At 37.0% G+C, this 21,507-nt stretch overlaps 2 protein-coding genes and 1 pseudogene across 4 annotated transcripts in view; 2 read left to right on the forward strand and 1 right to left on the reverse strand.

The window, feature by feature from the left end:
* The window catches only part of SLC25A12 (solute carrier family 25 member 12), a 206,049-nt gene that overhangs the window by 27,358 nt on the left and 157,184 nt on the right, over positions 1–21,507 (forward strand). The window lies entirely within an intron of this gene.
* Positions 1–21,507, reverse strand: part of HAT1 (histone acetyltransferase 1) — a 58,868-nt gene that overhangs the window by 7,388 nt on the left and 29,973 nt on the right. For all 3 annotated transcript variants that reach the window (XM_060621651.1, XM_078451149.1, XM_078451150.1), the window contains exons 5-10: positions 20,537–20,716; positions 20,141–20,262; positions 19,536–19,640; positions 19,105–19,211; positions 6,938–7,089; positions 4,318–4,434 (exon numbers count right to left, since the gene is read on the reverse strand). In XM_060621651.1, the coding sequence (XP_060477634.1) occupies positions 4,318–4,434; positions 6,938–7,089; positions 19,105–19,211; positions 19,536–19,640; positions 20,141–20,262; positions 20,537–20,716 (783 nt within the window). The remainder of the gene's footprint in view (positions 1–4,317; positions 4,435–6,937; positions 7,090–19,104; positions 19,212–19,535; positions 19,641–20,140; positions 20,263–20,536; positions 20,717–21,507) is intronic.
* Positions 9,835–13,136, forward strand: LOC132673113 (28 kDa heat- and acid-stable phosphoprotein pseudogene; annotated as a pseudogene).

Genomic DNA, 21,507 nt, shown 5'->3' on the forward strand with positions numbered 1-21,507 from the left:
CATCATCTCTCATGTGCTACATCTGCCTATGTAAAACATCAAATAATTATGAGACACATAATTCAATAAATTATTTTACTTTACTAAAATAGTTTTAATACAGACATACCTCATTTTGTGCTTCGCAGATATTCTTTTTATAATGTGAAGGTTTGTGGCAACCCTGCATCAAGCAAGTCTACTGGCACCATTTCTTTAACAGTATTTGTTCATTTCATGTCTCTGTGTCTTATTTTGGTAATTCTTACAATAGGTCAAACTTTTACATTATTATTGTATTTGTGGTGGTGATCTATATTCAGTGATCTTTGATGTTAGTATTGTTTTGGGGCTCCACAAACTGAGCCATATAAGATGGTAAACTTAACGTTGTATTTTTTTTTTTTTTAATGTTTATTTATTTTGAGAGAGAGTGTGTGAAAGGGGGAAGGGCAGAGGAGAAGGGGAGACAGAGGATCCAAAGCGGGCTCTGTGCTAACAGCAAAGAGCCCAATGCGGGGTCTGAACCCATGTAACGTGAGATCATGACCTGAGCCAAAGTCAGATACCCAACTGACCAAGTCATCCAGGAGGCCCATGTTGTGTATGTTCTGAGTGTACCACTGACCAGGTATATCCCCTTGGGCCTTCCTATTCCTTGAGACACAACAATATTGAAATTAGGCCAATAGTGAAATGAACCCTACAGTGGTCTCCAAGTGTTCAAGTGAAAGGAAGAACTGCACATCTCTCACTTTAAACCAAAGCTAGAAATGATTAAGCTTAGTAAGAAGGCATACTGAAAGCTGAGATAAGCCAAAAAGTAAGTCTCTTGTGCCAAAGAGACAAAGTTGTGAACACAAAGTTCTCGAAGGAAACTGCAAGTGCCACTCCAGTGAACACACATATGATAAGAAACCAAAACAGCATTATTGCTAATATGGAGAAAGATATAGTGGTCTCAGTAGAAGATTAAACCAGCCACAACATTCCCTTAAGCCAAAACCTAATCCAAAACAAGGCCCTAATTTTCCTCAATTCTCTGAAGCCAGAGAGGTGAGGAAGCTGCTGAAGAAAAACTGGAGGGGCACCTGCGTGGCTCAGTCGGTTAAACATCCGGCTTTGGCTTAGGTCATGATCTCATGATTTGTGAGTTTGAGCCCCGTGTCGGGCTCTGTGCTGACAGCTCAGAGTCTGGAGCCTGCTTCAGATTCTGTGTCTCCCTCTCTCTCTGCCCCTCCCCAGCTCACGCTCTGTCTCTCTCTCAAAAATAAATAAACATTAAAACCAAAAAACCAAAAAACCAGAAGCTAGCCAAGGTTGGTTCATGAGGTTTAAGGAAAGAAGTCATCTCAATAATATAAAAGTGCAAGGTTGAAGCAGCAAGTGCTGATGTAGAGGCTATGCAAGTCACCCAGACGATCTAGCCAAGATAATTAATGAAAGTGGCTATACTAAACAACAGATTTTCAATGTAGACAAAATAGCCTTCTTTTTTTTTTTAAGTCTATATATTTACTTATTTACTTATTTAATCTCTACACCCAATATGAAGCTCGAACCCACAACCTAGAGGTCAAGTGTCATATTCCCTTCTGACCTAGCCAGCCAGGAGTCCCAAAACTCTTCTATTGGAAGAGGAGGAGATGCTTGGCTTCAAAGCTCCAAAGGATAGGTTATGTCCCCTGTTAGGGGCTAATGCAGCTGGTGACTAAGTTGAAATCAATGCTCAAGGATCATTCCAAATATCCTAGGGCCCTTAAGAATCATGCTAATTTTACTCTGCCTATGCTAGATCTACGGGAACAACAAAGCCTAGATGACAGCACATCAGTTTGCAACACAATTTACAGAGTATTTTAAGCCCACTGTTGAGACCTACTGCTCAGAAAAAAGGATTCCTTTTAAAATATCACTGCTCACTGACAATGCACCTGGTTACCCAAGAGCTCTGTGGAGATGTACAGCAAGATTAATGTTGTTTTCATGTCTGCGAACACACTATCCATTCTATAGCCCATGAACTCAGGAGTAATTTTGATCTTCAAGTCTTATTATTTAAGAAACACCTTTCATAGGCTATCGCTGCCATAGATAATGACTTCTCTGATAGATCTAGGCAAAGTAAACTGAAAACCTTTGGAAAGGATTCACCATTCTACGTGCTGTTAAGAACACTTGTGATTCATGGGAAAAGGCAAAATATCAACCTTAACAGGACTGTGGAAGAAGCTGATTCCACCCCACATGGATTAACTTTGAGGGATTTAAGACTTCAGTGAAGAAATAGCAAGAGAACCAGAATTAGAAATGAGTCTGAAAATGTGACTGAATTGCTGCAATTCTCATGATAAAACTAGAACAGACGAGGAGTTGCTTCTTATGGATGAGCAAAACAAGTAGTTTCTTGAGATGGAAACTACTCCTGATAAAGACGCTGTGAAGATTATTGAAATGACAACAAAGAATTTAGAATATTAGTTGATAAAGCAGTAGCAAAGTTTGAGAGTACTGACTCCCAATTTTGAAAAAATTTCTACTGTAGGTAATAACATGGTATCAAATAGCATCACACGCTGTAGTGAAAGAACTGATGTGACAAACTTCAGTTGTCTTACTTTAAGAAACTGCTACAGTCACCCCCAGCCTTCAGCAACCAGCACCCTGATCACAGACAGCAGCCATTAACATCAAGGTAAGACACTCTACCAGCAAAAAGATAATGACTCACTGAAAGCTCAGATAATGGTTAGCATTTTTAGCAATAAAAGGTTTTTAAATTAAGGTATATACAGTTAAAAAAAAACATAATGCTATTGTACACTTAGCAAAATACAGTATAATGTAAACACAACTTTTTTATGCACTGGAAAACCACAAAATTCACTTGAATTGCTTTATTGCAATATTCACTGTATTGCAGCTGTTTGGAACTGAACCTGCAGTATCTCTGAGGTGTCCCTATACTCTGATGTTGCTATGATCACATCTATTTATACTGTTCTATATGCCCAAATTTCCCATAAATTTTCTAGTGGCGCCTCAATTGGTTAAGCGTCCAACTTTGGCTCAGGTCATAATCTCACAGTTCTCAGGTTTGAGCCCTACATTGGGCTCTCTGCTGTCAGTGAGAAGTCTGCTTCAGATCCTCTGCCCACCTCCCCGCCCCTCTCCCACTTGCATGCCTACTCTCTTTCTTTCTCAAAAATAAACACTTAAATTTTTTTTTTCTAGTTGACAAACTAATGTTACTTTAAAACTCAAAACCTTTGGAAAGCACCATCTTTACCAATTGTCTGATGTTTCTGAATTGATAAACATCAAAGAATAAAATGCAACTTTGAACAATTTTGGGGAAGAGAGAACAGTGCAATGTATTACAACCTATTTATAGGCAGACAGTAGTCCATAAGACAGAAAACTTTTGGATTTATCATTTATTATGTTCTCAGCTTCTGTATTGTACAGGCCTACAGGTATAATGTATACAACTGTAGCAACCACATGTCAGATATTATTTATAGAACAAATTAAGAAATATTCTCCCCAATCAGCTTACTGCACAGCTGCAGCTATCATAGCAAATCCCCATTCACAGAGGCTGGCATGGACAATATCTACCGTAATAATGGCCACATGATGATCAGGACAAACCTGATCTAGGAGGGGAAATTTCTGAGTTAGAGGAAAATATGGGATATGAAAAATATGGGGTGGGGGTAGGAAACAAGAAGAAAGAATATTAAAAAAAAAAAGAAGAAAACAGTATTATGTTGCAGTTTCAGCTATGGTAAAGTATAGATGTTAAAAATGACAACCAAGGGCATATTTAGGAAGAAGGCAGCAAAGGCAAACATAATATATATGACAACTAGGAAACTAGAGACTCAGAAAAAACTAACAAAATAATTTATTAAGGAAAAGTTTGGGCATTCACATTTTTAAACGAGGGCAAACAAATGAAATAAAAAGTAACCATGAATAAACTATTCTTAGAATTAGTTTTTAAGTGAATGAAAAGAGATTTATAGCTTACACTGGAAAATTATGACAGCAAGACTTCTTATAACCAATTGGAAGAATGTATTCACTTTTGTAAAAGTATAATTTAGGAAAATGATTTGAACTCTCCCATACAATGGCAATTGCTACACTTTCTTCTTTTATTTTATTACTTACTTATTTATTTTTAAGTAAACTCTACCTGCAACGTGGGGCTCAAACTCACAACCCCAAGATCAAGTTGCATGCTCTACCAAATGAGCCAGCCAGGTGCCTCTCTTCTCCACTTTTAAACAATGACAAGAATACAATCTTTAAGACTCTACAAAGTCCTACCTTATATGGGCTAATTAGTCTTCTTTTAATGTCCAGTCTATAGCTTCTGTACTGTTCAGCATCACTCATGTCAGTTACCAGTAGTCGAAGAATTTCATAAACTCGTCTAGCATGTTGCTTAATGAAACAAAAGAAAAACATGAACACTTTCAAATCACAAAATAGTGACACTTTTCCAAAAGAACACAGGATATACTGAATATCTCCTATGGGCCAGAAATTGTGCTAGGTACCAGACAAAAAACAATAAAAGATAGTTTCTGTCTTCAAGGAGGTAGCAGCCTAATGAATAACACAAATGATTGAAGAGTGGTTAATTTAATGATGGAAATATGCATAGGGTATTATGGTAGTGTAGCCTGGGAATGGGATAAACGCTAGAAACAAAACCTGGGGAAACAAAACCTGAGCTGAATCTTTTTTTTCTTTTTTTTAATGTTTATTTATTTTTGAGAGAGAGAGAGAGAGAGAGAGAGAGGGAATGAGTGGGGGAGGGGCAGAAAGGGGGGAGACACAAAATCTGAAGCAGGCTCTAGGCTCTGAGCTGTCAGCACAGCCAAAGTTGAATGCTTATCTGACTGAGCCACCCAGGAGCCCCAAAACCTGAGCTAAATCTTCAAGGGAAGGGACCATGCCATTCTAGAAAGAAGGGAGGGCACTGTGCGTATACAAGTGCACACATGCAACACACATGCAGGACTGAAGCAGCCTGACGTTGCTGGAGCACAAAATGAAAAGCAGTGAGTAGATGTAAAGTGAGGATACAGCAGAAGTGTGTTTACATAGAGGCTTACACACTGTGTTTTTATCACTAGGCTTTTACACACTGGCTTTTATCTAGCAGGTGACAGATTTTAAGTGGCATGAACAAAGTGCACAAATACGAGTTTTAAGAAAAGTATTCTCTCAGCTACATAGAAATGGTAGCAAAAAGGGTAGGAAGACCAATTAGGAAGCTGAGCTATTAAATCAGGCAAAAATGATGAAGGCATGAACTAAGACAGCACAAGTAAGAATACTACAGGAACAAAGATTCTAGAAGAAGAGGAAAGACTGGGTGTGGAGAAGCATGTGGGATGATAGAGTTTTCACAGCCTAGGAGAGAGTCAGGAGGCAGGAGAACATATAAACCTAAAGAAAATTCTAGTTTAAAAGAGTGAGGATTTAAGCAGTATCAGTACACAGGCAAGAGTTAAAACCGTGATTGGTTAGGAAAGCATAAACAGTGAAGAGGGAGATGTCAGAACCCTGTAGTACAGTGACAATTAAAGGGCAGGGAGAAGACAAAAACAAAGAAATATTAGGAAAATCAAGCTTTTGATACCAAAAGTAGTTTTGGTATCACTGAAGCCAAAAGAGTAGCCCATAGTTTTTCTGTTTGTGTTGTTTCACATATATTTATTGAAGACAGGGGAGGGGTGAAGTATAGGTAGATTGGGAAGATGATGTCTGAACATTCCGGAAGGGACACCTGAGCTGAGCCTGAAAAATGAGTAATACCTGGCAAGGCAAAGATGGAGGAACAAGAAAAGGGGGTATCAAGGGCAAAGGGAATAGTTAAACAGACTTCAAAAGAAGAAAGATGTAGCACAGTTGGGAAATAGCAAGAGGTTTAATAATGCCACAGCTTGCAGGAAAGTGGTAGGAAAATGAGTCTACCAAGGTTGGCAGGGTCCACATTATGACTGGCTCTATGTGCCATACTAAGTTTTAAATTCTTTTTCTTAAAGGAAAAAAGGTGTTTGTATTCCCTTTCTTTTAAAAGCTGAGCTATTGAATAAATTCTCTAAAGGTTTAATACAGTCTGGGCATACCAAATATTTCTAAAATATTTATTTATCTTAAAACTAGGAAGCCACTAAAGTGTTTTAAGGTAGGAGAAAATGGAAAGTTTCAGTTCAAATTAAGCTGTTGAAGATCAGTGATCAGGAACCTTTTTATATACAGTGTTGGAGTTCAGAAGGAAAATCTACATTGGAGAGTTAGATGAGATCTCCCAAGTCAACAATATCACATACTAGTCCTTATTGGAATACCTTCATCTCACATACCTTCATAATCCAAATCCTACCCATTCTTCAAAGCTTAGATCAGATGCATCTCCCTCCCATGAAAAACTCTGACTCCCCTGCATATATAAATATAAGAAACTAAACTCCCTCCTCTGAACTCCCAGATTATTTCTTCTGTACCTATTTTAGGATATTTACTACTTTAAAATTCAAATATACAGATGTATATAAAGTAAAAGTTAAATGTTTTACTCCAGCCCTTCCCCCCACCAATACCATCTCCAGAAGTATTAACTATTTTATCATTTGAAACATTTTCTTAAAAAGCAAAAGTAAGATCATACTATCCATTCTTTTCTGCTTGTTACACTTAATAAGCCATAAAATCAACTATCTTCCCATTCTATTAATGAGGAAATTAAATTGCCCTAAGTCACAGAACAAGTGCTATACCCAGATCTGAACCAGGCAATCTGGCTTCAGAGCCTATACTCTCAACCACTGCTACTTCCCACACATGTATTCTTAATGCATTTGCAACGTTTACGTTGTACTTAAAAAAGAAAACTTCCAAACTGAAATGTTTTCCTTCCACAGAATAAAAATACCTTATTTATTTTGAACTTCTGTTGTGCCTCTATTGCCATCTCTTCATTGAATCCTTGCATCAACTTTTCCCGGGAAAAACAGGGCAAATCTTGACAGAGCTTCACAAGCACAAAGTCTCTTAATTTCACGTAACTTTTGGATGGATCTTCCGCTAAAGAAAAGGCAGAATAATATTTCTCTTATCCAACATAATTCCTTCATCATTTGAGATCTCAATATACATGTTAGGCTAGAAAAAGCAAATATTATTAAAAGAATTTTACAAGACAAAAGTTATAATGAGAAAGGATTATTCCTTATTAATCAAACAATGGCACTATTATCTTTGCCAAATAAAATTACATAGTATTTGTGAAATTAGAGCTACTGCCTTCAGATGTAGACTTTTTCATGGGTGCTATCCTATGCATCTTAGTTTTTTTATTAAAAAAAAATTTTTTTTAATGTTTATTAATTTTTGAGAGAGAGAGAGACAGACAGAGTGCGAACAGGTGAGGCGCAGAGAGAGAGGGAGACACAGAATCCCAAGCAGGCTCCAGGCTCTGAGCTGACAGCACAGAGCCCAATGCAGGGCTCGAACCCACGAACCGAGCGTTGAGATAATGATCTGAGTTGAAGTCAGACACTTAACTGACTGAGCCCCCCAGGCGCCCCAATTTTATTTTCAATTAAAGTAGCTGTATAAACAAGAGATTCAAGTTTGGATAATCAATTCCAAAAGCAAGTATTCAGTGATGTCTAAAGCTTCTAAAGCTCAATTTATAACTCCCCTACCCTAAACCAATAACCTTTACAGTCTGCCATACTTCTTTCCCCTAATTTAAAAAAATTCTTGCTTCCACAAAAGCAAATATATATTTTAAGAATAAAATGACAATATGATTTTGATCCTTTCTTCACTGCATCTGAATAGCATAGATCTTCCTTTGTTTGTCTCTTATCTACATTAGACTAAGTAGTTGACAAGGAAAACAGCAAAACATGATGGGTAGAAAGAAGACTACACAGAGAAAATCAGTTTGAGTCCCAGTTCTGTCATTCATAGATACAGGACCATGGGCAAGTCACCTCACTTCTCTGAGCTCTTGCTTTCTGATCAGTAAATGGCTTGAAACAAAGAATACTAAATTCTGAGCTAGTTCATGGATCATAAGACTTAATACTGTTACAGTAATAATACTCTACAAATCATTCAAAGCAATCCCTATCAAAATCCCAGCTAGCCTTTTTAGTTGCAGAAATTAAGTTTATCCTAAAATTCATACAGTTATGGAAGGAACCCAGACTAGCCCAAACTATCATGAAAAAGAACAAATGTTAGAAGACTCACACTTCCTGATTTCAAAAGTTACTACAAAGCTACAGTGATCAAGACAGTACGGTACTGGCATAAGAACAGATCAATGGAACTGGATTGAGAGTCAAAAATAAACCTCTACATTTATGATCAATTTTTTTTCTTTTTTTGGTCAACTGATTTTTGAGAAGTGTTCCCAAACCAATCAGTGAGGGAAAGAATGGTCTTTTAACAAATGGTACTTGGACAACGGGATCTCCACAAGCCAAAGAATGAAGATGGACCCCTTTCCTCACACCATACACAAAAATCAAAATCAACCATATACCTAAATGTAAGGGGCAAAACTAGGGGTGCCTGGGTGGCTCAGTTGGTTAAGCATCCGACTCTTGATACTGGCTCAGGTCTTGATCTCATAGTCATGAGATAGAGCCCCAAGACCCATGTCGGGCTCTGCACTAAGCATGGAGCCTGCTTGGGATTCTTTCTTCTCCTCTCTCTCTCTCTCTCTCACTCAAAATAAATAAACTTAAAAAAAAAAGAAGGGTTAAAGCTATAAAATTCTTAGAATAAAACATAGGAATAAATCTTCATGACTTTTGCTTAGGCAATGGTTTCTCAGAACCAAAAGCACAAATAACAACAAAACAGATAAATTGGGCTATATCAAAATTTAAAACTTTTGTGCTCAAATGATACCATTAAGAAAATGAAAAGACAACCTACAGAATGGGAGCATATATTTCCAAGTTATATATATGGTAAGAGACTTGTACCCAGATTTTATATATAAAAATGTTTTACAATTCAATAAGAAAAAGAGAACTCAATTAAAAATCAGGCAAAAGTGCTTCAGATTCTGTGTCTCCCTCTCTCTCTACCCCTCCTCTGGCTCAAGCTCTGTCTCAAAAATAAACAAACATTAAAAAATTTCTTTAAAAATCAGGCAAAGGATCTAAACACACATTTCTCAAGAAGATCTATAAAGGGACAATAACCACATGAAAAGATGCTCAATCAAAATCATTAGCCACAAGAAAATGCACATCAAAACCACAATGAAATACCATTCCACGTCCACTAGAATGACTAGAATAAAAAAGACAATAAGAAATATTGATGAAGGTGTGGAGAAATTGAAACCTTCATTCTACTGGTGGAAATGTAAAATGGTACAGCCACTTTGGAAAATAATCTGGTGGTTCCTCAAGAGGTAAAACATAGTTACCAGATTTTTGACCATTTCTACACCTAGGTATGTACCCAAGAGATATGAAACATAGGTCCATCGAAAAACTTGTAAACAAATATTCACAGTAGCACTATTCATAAGAGGCAAAAAGTAGAAACAACCCAAATGTACATCAATTGATAAATGGATAAATAAAATTTGGTATATCCACACAATGGAATATTCTTTGGCAATAAAAAGAAATGAAGTACTAACCTATGCTATAATAAGGATGAACCTTGAAAACACATCAAGTGAAAGAAGCATCGTATTATTATATGACTTCAATGTCAAGAATAGGCAAATCTATAGACTAAAATAGATTAGTGGTTGCCTAGAGCTGGAGGGGTATAGGTGGTAGGGGGTGAATGAGGAAAGGAGTGACTGCTAATGAGTACTGGGCTTCTATTTTGGGAGAATGGAACACTCCAAAATTAGATTATGGTAATGGCTGCACTATAAATATCACTTAAAAATTGTACACTTTAAGTGAATTGCAGAATATGTTAACTATATCTCAATAAAGCTGTTTATAAAAAAAAAGTCTGAGCAAGGGGTAATGTTTTATGATTCTGAGTCATTATCCAATCCTCCATTCATTCAATCCATATGAACTAAACACCTTCTTAATGTTTCCGTGTGACATTAACATCGTATCCATGTAATCATTAATTAAATATTATATGACAATGGCTTAAAAATGGTAAGTGAGATTCTGTCACTGTATCAGTTTGGTATGAAATTATGGTCTATTAGGAATGTACACAGATGATGAAATTAACAGTGAACAAAACAACTGAAGTACAGACTGTCAAAAGCCAGAGACAAAAAGAAAATCCTGAAAGCAGTAAGAGGAAAACAACTCAACAGAAACCATAGATGGCCAGAAGTCAGTGGGGTGATACATGCAAAGTACTGAAAGAAAAATAACTGTTAAAGAATTCTATATCCAGAAATATCCTTCAAAATGAAGGTGAAATAAAGATATTCTCAGAAAAGGAAAGAGAAAGTGTTGCTAACAGACTGTACAAGAAATACTAAAAAAAAGTTCTTTAGATTAAAAGAACATGATACGTCAAATCTATATGAAGAAAAGAACCCTGATAATTATGAAATATAAAAGTTGGTATAATTTTTTTCTCTTTTCTCCTCTCAACTGGTTTAAAAAAAAATTACACGAAAAAATAATTATAAAACCAACGTCTGGTTTCTAATATACAAGGATGTAATATATATGTCAATGGGGTGCCTGGGTGGCTCAGTTGGTTAAGCATCTGACTCTTAAAATCTTGACTCAGGTCGTGATCTCACAGGTCTTGAGTTTAAGCCCCACACTGGGCTCTGTGCTGATGGTCAGGAACCTGCTTGGGATTCTCTCTCCTTCTCTCTGCCCCTCCCCCGCTTGTGGGCAGGCACTCTCACCTCTCTCTCAAAATAAACTTAAACAAAAAGGTAGCAAAAAAGAAACAAAAGAACAACAACAAAAAGCAACATTTAGAAAACAAGTAGCAAATGGAAGGCATAATTCTAACCACAGCAATAATTACATTAAATCTAGATACATTAAACATTCCAATAACGAAGCAGAGATTGTCAGACTGGATAAAAAAAGATCAACGATATGCTATCTACAACAGAAACATTTTGGATTCGAAAGCTGAAAGTCAAAGGATGAGTTTAAGCATTACTAAAATAAAAAACAACTGGGAAAAAACAGTTTAAGACAAAAAAAAAAACGAGAAAAAAGGGCACATTTTATAATGACAAATTAATTCATGAAGATGTTAACAATTATAAACACATAGACAACAACAGAGGCCCAAAATACATAAAATAAAAGCTGACAGAATTAAGGAAGAAATAGATAATTCAATAAAAATAGTTGGAAATTTCAATGCTACCCAATAACGGACAGAACAACTAGACAGAAAATCAGCAAATATAGAGAAGGCGTGAAGAACTCTATCAACTAACTTGACCTATCTGGTAGTTAGGTATCATTTCACCCAACAACAGCAGAATACGCATTCCTTTCAAGCACACATGGAACATTCTCCAGCAAGACCACATGTTGGGCAAAAAATTAGTAAACAATGGCCCATGGACCAAATCTCACCATGGTTACAGAGAACATACATGGCTTGCAAAACATAAGGTATTTATTGCTTCACATTTTAAAGAAAGAGTTTAGGGACCCTAAGGTAAAGTATAAATTAAAATTCAATAAATGAAAAAGAACTGAAGTTACAAAGTATGTTCTCTAACAACAATAGAATTAGATATCAACAACAGAAGTAAATTTGGGAAATCTAGGATATTTAGAAATTAAACAACACACTTCTGAATAACCCATGGATCAAAATGCTATTGGAAGAGATTTTGAACTGGGCGCCTGGCTGGCTCAGTAGGTAAACCATGCGACTCTTGATCTCACGGTTATGAGTTCAAGCCCCACACTGGGTATAGAGTTTACTTAAAAAAAAAAAGAAAAAGATGGGGCGCCTGGGGGGCTCAGTTTGGCTGAGGTCATGATCTTGTGGTTCACAAGTTTGAGCCCCACGTTGGGTTCTGTGCTGACAGCTCAGAGCCTGGAGCCTGCTTCAAGATTCTGTGTCTCCCTCTCTCTCTGCCCCTCCCGTCCTCATGCTGCCTCTCTCTCTCACAAATTAAAAAAAAAAAAAAAAAAATTAAAAAACAGGTATTTTGAACTGAATAAAAGCATAACTTATGAAAATACATGTTGTATATAAATATGAAAGTATTTATATATTTAAACTTCTGCATTAGAAAAGACATCAAATCAAATAAAAAACCTAAGTTTCAGTCTTCATTAGAATAAGAGCAAATTGAACCCAAATAAGAAGAAAATAATAAAAGTTAAAGTGGAAATCAAGTAAGTAGAAAACAGAAATAGAAATTTCTATGAACACACAAGGGATCCTATATAACCGAAACAATTTTGAAAAAGAACATGACTAGAGAAATTTCACTTTCTGATTTCAAAACTCAATATAAAGGCTGAGGTACTGCTGTTGCTGGAGCCATGATACTTAAGAGAGAAAGGGAGGCCACAAAGGCCTAGCCAGCAGTACATGAGCCCCAAGGAGAATGATGCACAGCTTTAGGCTGGAAAGCAAAAGGCCAGGGAAGAGGAGAAGCAAGATAAGAAGGTGATGAGGCTACAGGTGACTCCAAAAAGAAGAAGAAATCTCTAGCCTCAGAAGAGAGTAAGGATGATGAAGATGACCACCAGCAAAGGTGTGGAAGGGCTCATCAACATCAAGAACCACAACTGGGTGGCACAGATAATTAGAAAGGTCACACAAGTGTATCTGAACAAGCCCAAGGAGCTTTCAAGGAAAGAAAAAGAAGACAGGGAGAAAGCAAAAAAGCATCACATTAAAATGCATTTATTGGGAAGACAGACTAGGCCAAGGCTGACCTCACCTGGCCGGAGATCAATCAGAAAGAGCAGAAAGGAGTGCAGCAGGTCACCAGGAAGAAAGAAGAGGCAAGAAGAGCAAAAGAGGATGCAACTTTATCAGGAAAACAAATGCAATCCCTTACCTTAATAAGTAAGCAAGACCTGTTGGAGGAAATACCAGGCAACTGGGCCCTTTTGCCAGGATATCTGCTATGTCTTGCCCACTCTATGCCCTGGCACCACTGAAGCAGCCCCTCAGAACTAGGAGTCTCCCTGTGGCCTGGGTCCTCCTCTTCATCATCTTAACACATAAATAATTGGGGGAAAAGGCGAGCTGGGGGGCTGGCTGGAGAGGGAACAGCTGCTATCCTTGAGACAAAAAGATGATGACTGTGTTTCCTATGTAACCATTAGAGTGGTTCTGTTTTAAGAATTTAAACCTCTGTTGGGGGGTAGAAGGAGTGTATAGGAAACGGGTTAAGAAGTTTTCATTTGTCAGGTAGATTGCACCTTATGGGGCGGTTGTGCTGGGGTCAGCTACTAATAAACTTGCAACACCAGCCCCAGACTGTGTTGTCTGGGGGCTCACTCACAGAGGCTATACTCCAGGTCCTTAAAGGTCATGGTTGTCCCCAGCCAATCCCCTCTAATTGAGGCTTCCTCTCTCTGCCCTTCCCTACCCCATTCCTAGCTACCTGGGCAGGGCCAGTATCCATTTTTAACCCTACTCCTTGATCATTTCAAGAAACTTCTGCAGCATCCAGGAAAACCACACTAGACAAACTCAATGTACATATTTGGTGGATTAAATTTCACATAATAAAAAAAAAAAAAACAAAACTCAACATAAAGCTATAGTAAACTAATCAAGATAGTATGATACTGGCATAAGGACAGATATACATTGAGCCTCAGAATCTAGAAATAACTTCCCATTTATGATCAACTGATTTTCAACATAGGTACCAAGGCAATTCAATGGAGGAAAAAAAAGTCTTTTTAACAAATGGCACTGCATCAACTGGATAGCCATATGTAAAAGGATGAATTTAGAAACTTATATAATATACAAAAATTAACTCAAAATGGATCACAGACCTCATTTAAGAGACTGGGAACAGGGACTGACTGCAAATGGACATGTGGGGTCTTTTAACTGTGATAGAAATATTCTAAAACAGGACTGTGGTGATGGCTGTAAAACTAGGCAGATACACTAAAACTCACTGAACTGTATGCCTAAAATGGGTGAATTTTATGGTATGCAAATCATACCTCAATAAAATTGCTTACCTCTACTAAATAACATACTCTCAAGCAAGCATCTCTTTAAAAAATTTCAGTACTAACAGATGAGGTTCAAACTTATTTAATGTCAATTTTTTCAAGTCTACCTCTTCTAATCTGTTTAGAAAAAAACTGTTTTTGCTAATATTAATTCAAAATAAAATTTAGGGGGCGCCTGGGTGGCTCAGTCGGTTGAGCGCCGACTTCGGCTCAGGTCACGATCTTGCGGTCCGTGAGTTTGAGCCCCGCATCGGGCCCCAGTGCTGACAGCTCAGAGCCCGGAGCCTGTTTCGGATTCTGTGTCTCCCTCTCTCTGACCCTCCCCCATTCATGCTCTGTCTCTCTCTGTCTCAAAAATAAATAAACGTTAAAAAAATAAAATAAAATAAAATAAAATAAAATAAAATAAAATAAAATTTAGTATGAGTGAGATCTTAAGTAACCTCTATAACCTCAGAATATTAGGAAAAACATAGAAAATAGAATTACAGTTGAGAAAAATCTAAAAACTCATACTATATTCCTATCAGAAATTTTCTTGTAATTCAGAAAAACAGACAAAAAATTTCCATTTAGTTTTACATAAGCTGTGATAGACTGACAATATAAGGAGCCAAGTCACCATTTCAATCTGTAAGAACTTTAACCAAAAATGTCAGACTGAAAATGAACTTAAAATGGTGACACTCAGTAATCTGTGACATCTTTCAATTCCTTTGTTTCTCTGCTACAAAGAAAAGCAACACATTTAAAAGATGAAATTTGCTTGAGTTTAAATCTACAGTCACATTCAAAATCAAAAATTGAGTTTTTTCCAAATTAAATACATTATCTAACAACATAAGTGCTCTTCTATCATTTTTTAAAAATCTCTCCAGGGGTGCCTGGGTGGCTCAGTCGGTTAAGCTTCTGACTTGGGCTCAGGTCATGATTTCACTGTTCGTGAGTTTGAGCCGTGAGTTTGAGCCCTGCGTCAGGCTTTGTCCTGACAGCTCAGAGCCTGGAGCTTGCTTTGGATTCTGTGTCTCCCTCTCTCTCTCTCTGCCCCTCCTCCGCTCATGCTCTGTCTCTCCTTCCAAAATAAACATTAAAAAAAAAATTAAAAAGAAAAATTTTCCAGGGGCGCCTGGATGGCTCAGTCAGTTGAACATCCAAGGTCATGATCTCACAGTTTGTGGGTTTGGGCCCTGTGTTGGCAGCCCAGAGCTCTAAGCCTGCTTCGGATTCTCTGTCTCCCTCTTTCTGCCCCGTGTGTGTGTACTCGCTCTCAAAAATAAGCATTAAAAAAAAAATAATAAAAACCTCTCCATATTAATGTTATATTAGAGATAAAAAACCATATGAAATCAGATAACACAAATCACCTAAGTATAAAAATTTTACAGATAATATTCTAAAATATTCTATTCCAGTACTATAAAGGGACATTTAAAGGACAGTTATAATTAGCTCTTAATACACTACTGACAGATTAGTAATACTGATATATATTCCAGCCCAAGATCAATTTCTTTTTTTTTTTTTTAATTTTTTTTTTAACGTTTACTTATTTTTGAGACAGAGAGAGAGCATGAACGGGGGAGGGGCAGAGAGAGAGGGAGACACAGAATCGTAAGCAGGCTCCAGGCTCCGAGCCATCAGCCCAGAGCCCGACGCGGGGCTCGAACTCAAGGAACGCGAGATCGTGACCTGAGCTGAAGTTGGACGCTTAACCGACTGAGCCACCCAGGCGCCCCTGCAAGATCAATTTCTATTGCTAAATTCAATTCTCTTCAGAACTTTAGAAGAAATAAATCACTGATTATATTTATAAGGTCATACAACTGAGGTGTATTCAAATGCTTTATATCTTAAGATAATGACATCCTGAATAGGAAGGTACAGATGATATAAAGAACTATCTTCCAATATTTTGCTTTAAAATTAAGTGCTAAAAAAAAAGAAAATGAGTGGCAATTACACCACAACCACCTGTCTATCCTGCAACATAGGCCCATCAATGTTAACTTAATTATTACCATATCAGGCTGTAAATCAAGTAAGCAAAAGGCCATCTCAATATAAAGAATATTCAGGGTTGCAAAGGAAGATCAAGAATCTACTAAAGATCAACAAAGGTAAAAATATATATACAAAATAATGGAGAAACAGGCAACGAAAATGACTAAAAAGTGGAAAATTATGTTTTCTTTTTTAAAAAAGACTGGGTATGGAAATCTAAAAGAAATGTCTTAACGAGAACAGCTGATAAGGCATTTTTAGTAATTTATAATGCTGAGAACTGTTAACGCTGAAAATAAAAGCTGATACCTAGTTTTCAAATTCAGAAGTCCTTTAGCACGTTTAGCCTTTTCTCTCTGGAGACTTCAGTTTGCAATGAATAAAGGCTACACTATTGATGACTCTTCACTGAGATTTAAGAAATAAAATTCTTTATCTGCTAATTGGTGCTAAGTATCAAGGACTTTATTGGTTGGAGTAGACAGAAGAAAATGGTTAAGAGGCTTCATAGAAACAACCCCTGCTGGCACATTACCCACTAGAGAAGACAAAGACTACTTATGTGAACTCTAAGTCTCCAGATTAAAATCACCAAAAAAGTCCCTTCGTTTAGCACCAAGTCTAAGCTCTATAGAGTAAACAGAAGCCAAATAATTTTCAGCTTATTTAACAAGTGTCATCATTTTTATTGTCCCTGCAATTTTTCACTTAGCCAGTGAAGGTATCACTTAAACAATTTATAACTTTTGTTACAAACTAACTTAAGCAGTTACTTCTTTATCTTCCAAATTTCCAAACCATTTCACAGTAGCACAAAAGTCAGATGAAAAGATTATTTAAATATGGAACTCCCTTTTAAAAGCAAATGCTTTCCCTCTAGTTTTTTATTAATCTACAGGATCAATTCAGAATCTGTTTTGCAGTAACTTTAATTTTGTTTACTCTGGACAAGTAAAACCCCTACATTACATGAAAAACTACTAATCTGCCTATTAGCCTCTGTGTGTGTGTGTGTGTGTGTGTGTGTGTATGTATGCGTGTGTGTATATATATATATATATATATTTTTTTTTTTTTTTTTTTTTTTTTTCCCAAAAGCCTACTTATATTTTTGTTGGTCCCACATCCAGTGCTTTTTTTTTTTTTTTTGGTATCTTTAAACAAATTGATAAAATTCCAAAACAGGGTGTTTTAAAAAAAAACTAACATTTTAGTATGTGTTAGGTACTACAGCTTCAAAAACAAAAATGTACTCCAACTATTATAGAATTAATAAAATGTAAGACCTAATTTGGATGTGAATATCTGCTATAGTATTTTTCATGAAAAAAAAGGGGGGGGGGGTGACTTTCAGTTTAATCAGCAACTGTATGAGTAACAAATCTGAAACAGTGTTACTCAGGGAGAAGAAAATAACAATAACATAAATGTTCCAGCCACTCAGTTCTTTGGTAGTTCACATGTTATACACTATCATCTGTAACTCCATCTAATGATGACTCTGGCTAATTCATAATGAAAGATGTATCCAAAACAAATAAGCCTGCATTTCACCTTATAAACTACTGTTGTGAAGGTGTGCATTTTAGGAATATAAAACACATGTTTTGAGAAATGTGTATTCTCTGGGCTCCTGGGTGGCTCAGTCGGTTGGGCATCCAACTTCAGCTCAGGTCATGATCTTGTGGTTCATGGCTTCAAGCCCTGTGTTGGGCTCTGTGCTAACAGCTCGGAGCCTGGAGCTTGCTTCATGGATTCTGTGTCTCCCTCTCTCTCTCTGCCTCTCCCCCACTCTTACTCAGTCTCTAAAATAAATAAAACATTAAAAAACATTTTTTTTAAATGTGTATTCTAGGGGCACCTGGATGGCTCAGTTGGTTAACTATCTGACTTCGTTTGGCTCAGGCCATGATCTCATGGTTCATGAGTTTGAGCCCTGCATAGGGCTCGCTTCTGTTAATGCAGAGCCAGCTTCAGATCTTCTGTCCTCCCCCCAGCCCCTTCACTCTCATGCTCTCTCTCAAAAATAAATAAACATTTAAAAAAAAAGTGTATTCTATTCAGGAACGATTTGCCTAGGTTTTTCTTTCTTCGTGAGGCTCAGAATATTCTTCCTCTACATGAAAATTAGAGCAGGGCCTGTGAGCAATGCAATGGTTGGGCAAATGAAATGAACAACTAAAATCATACCACACTTACAAAGTACTTATGCCTGATCACAATTTCCCAATATATATCCAGTTCATTATCTTCAAGTTGTTCAATTCATAAAGCACTTTACTTAGATATATAATCCAATCCCACCAAAGGTGTATAATTTAAAATGTAACCATAAGCCATCTTCACACAGTTCCAAAAAGACCCCAAGAGAATGCTGCTATTTAAAACAGAATAGGTGGGGCGCCTGGGTGGCTCAGTCGGTTGGGTGTCCGACTTCGGCTCAGGTCACAATCTTGCGTTCCGTGAGTTCGAGCCCCGCATCGGGCTCTGTGCTGACAGCTCAGAGCCTGGAGCCTGTTTCGGATTCTGTGTCTCCCTTTCTCTCTGACCTTCCCCCATTCATGCTCTGTCTCAAAAATGAATAAACGTAAATAAATAAATAAATACGTAAATACATAAATAAATACATAAATAAAACAGAATAGTTATTTTTGTGATGCCTGGGTGGCTCAGCTGGTTGAGCATCAGACTTCAACTCAGGTCACGATCTTACAGTTTGTGGGCTCGAGCCCTATGTCAGGCTTTGCACTGACAGAATGGATCCTGCTTTGGATTCTCTGTCTCCCTCGACCCCCTCAAAAATAAATAAGCATTAAAAACAATTTTAAAAAACCAGAATAGTTATTTTTTGACAAAAATAAAATTAATCAGTAAAGAACAGATTCTTTAGAAAGGCTCTTTCAGTAACAAATCAAATTTCACATACCTGTAATATCAAGAACAGAAGGAGATGCAATGTAGTATCTATGAACTGTTTCAAGAAGTTGAGCACCATGGCCTTGACCTTGAAATGGAGTCAGTATCAGCATCTGACTACAGTAAAGAAATGATTTTAAAATTAAAATATCATAACATGATCCATTTAAGAATTGCAAATCACTATAGCATTAAGAACATTTTAAAGTTAGCGTGGTTTTTTTCAATCAACCTTCCAGAAATCCAAAAATTATCAAGATACGCAAAATTGGTTTAATCTTCCACACCGTTTCAATGGGAACAATGAAATAAATCAGTACATAGCCAATGAATAATGGTGATTTTTTTAAACAAATCAACACTATTATAACAAGTATTGGAAACTTCAGCAGTTCCTTCTTCTGAAATAAAAGACAAGGCACGTGTTATACCGCCAATTACCTTACACGTGGCCGGGTTTTGTCTGGGTACACATAGTAATTATAGACTGTCATGTAGCCTACGGTCGCAAAGAGCGTAGCTCCATCCTTATTATACTTCTCAAATCTGCAGATAAAACAGAAAGCCAAGCAGGTCAATTACAGTCGCGCTCCCATGCAGTGTCCATTTTCTTTTCCATTCTCCGACTGAATTTTCAGTGTCAGCAAGCTACTCTGTGAGGGCCCAATGGGTACACCTGCTATGTTCTGAATGTACAATTCGCTTAATTGGTGTGCAGCAACTTGGATAAATCAGACCTCTTTACATCACTTCAGTGCACTTGCCTATTATAAAGATGAATAGGTGGCAAGTAAAAGAAAACACAGGCAAAGCTCATTTTACTGTTTAAGCCTACATTCAGGGCCCTAACGGACAACAGCATTTAATTCAGCTCTATTCTCAAGGTCTCCGAAAGCATAATGAAGGAAAACTCAAGCCTCATAAACAATAGTTTTTCTTTCCTGGGAAAAATATCATTATACTGTCCCAATAATTGGGCCGCCACAATTAAAATGCTGGCTTTGTGGAGGTAATAAGGTCTACTGTTGCTTTAGAACTGTACTTACACTAGAAAGTAGTGCCATCTTTCATCATCCACGTCAATAAAGCTAGCAGTTTCAATAAACCACATCAAAAAGGTCTGAAGCCTTTCATGATATTCTCGAAAGCCTCTACATGTCATGTCAGCCTAGGGAAAAAGCCAGGAAAAGTCAGGTGAAACTCATCACAGAGGTAAGTGAAAGTCTGCAGAACACAAAACTATCCTGTGGGAAAATGTTTAGAAGTCTCAGATTAAGATGTGTACACAGACACACACACAAAATAGATCTTTGTTTTTAATGCTGACTGAAACTTGTTTCCTGAACTTAGAATGAGTCACTGAAAATAACACAACAAAACAGCACACCGGTTTCAGGCAAATGAAGTACTTTCACCCAAGAAATATTTAGATTTATCTTTACCTTGTATATCTGAAAGGTGAAGTTTTCCCCTCCTGTTGGACTGAGAACAGAGTATGTATGAAGTAAGGTTCCAAATGGCTTGAAATCGACTTCTTTTTCCAGCAAAGAGAGAAAGTCATTCGTGTTTGTACAAAATCCAGGTGGGATGATTTGTCTAATTTTGCCCTCAACATCGTCTGCCTAAGGAACAGAGGTTAAAGGACATAAGAAAACATTAATAACAAATTTGACTTTTAGTTGATTATACTTAATTTCTTTGAAATGGACAAAACCCACAAAAATCACAAAAATGAAGTTCCCAGTTAAACTAAAGAAGAAAACACATGGAGAAATGAGAAAGGACGAGTTTCATGTGCACAAGAGACTACTACCACACAAATCGGAGATGAACATAAGTATAATAAAGAAGTAAAAAAGAAGAGGCAGGTAGCCTGAAATCAGGTGCAAGAATGAGGGCAATGCTACCGAAATTCCTAACATTATATAGAAAATGCTGACCATATCCCTTCAGGACAATTGGAACTGGCCCAAACAAAAAACCGCTTATTATTTTATGTGTGTCAAGGAGACCATATTATCCAAGATCACAAGCAGTAGTAAGGGGAGGCTACAGTCTGACCAAACGAACAGCAAACTTACATTAACAAGTAGGTCGTAACTCCTTCATACACTAAACTCAATATTAAGACGACAATTTAAAAAATATGCCCACTTAGGACATACATAATTTATATGAATGGATAGATTATCCACTCATCCCTATAATGTGACACAAATTTTATAGACTTGGATTTGTGACAGTAGAAAGAGACAAGCCTGGACAACAAAATTAAACTCAGAGACTAAAATTACCCTTGTTAAACAACCTCAATGAATGTTAAAACTATCAGCTGAGCAGACTTCATAATCCCTTTCAAAACCCCAAAAGACCACTTGATTGAATACATTTACTACTTCTCTTTAACCATGAA

The sequence above is a fragment of the Panthera onca genome, chromosome C1 (genome assembly GCF_046562875.1).
Source record: "Panthera onca isolate mPanOnc1 chromosome C1, mPanOnc1 haplotype 2, whole genome shotgun sequence".
NCBI classification, from domain to species: Eukaryota; Metazoa; Chordata; class Mammalia; order Carnivora; family Felidae; genus Panthera; species Panthera onca.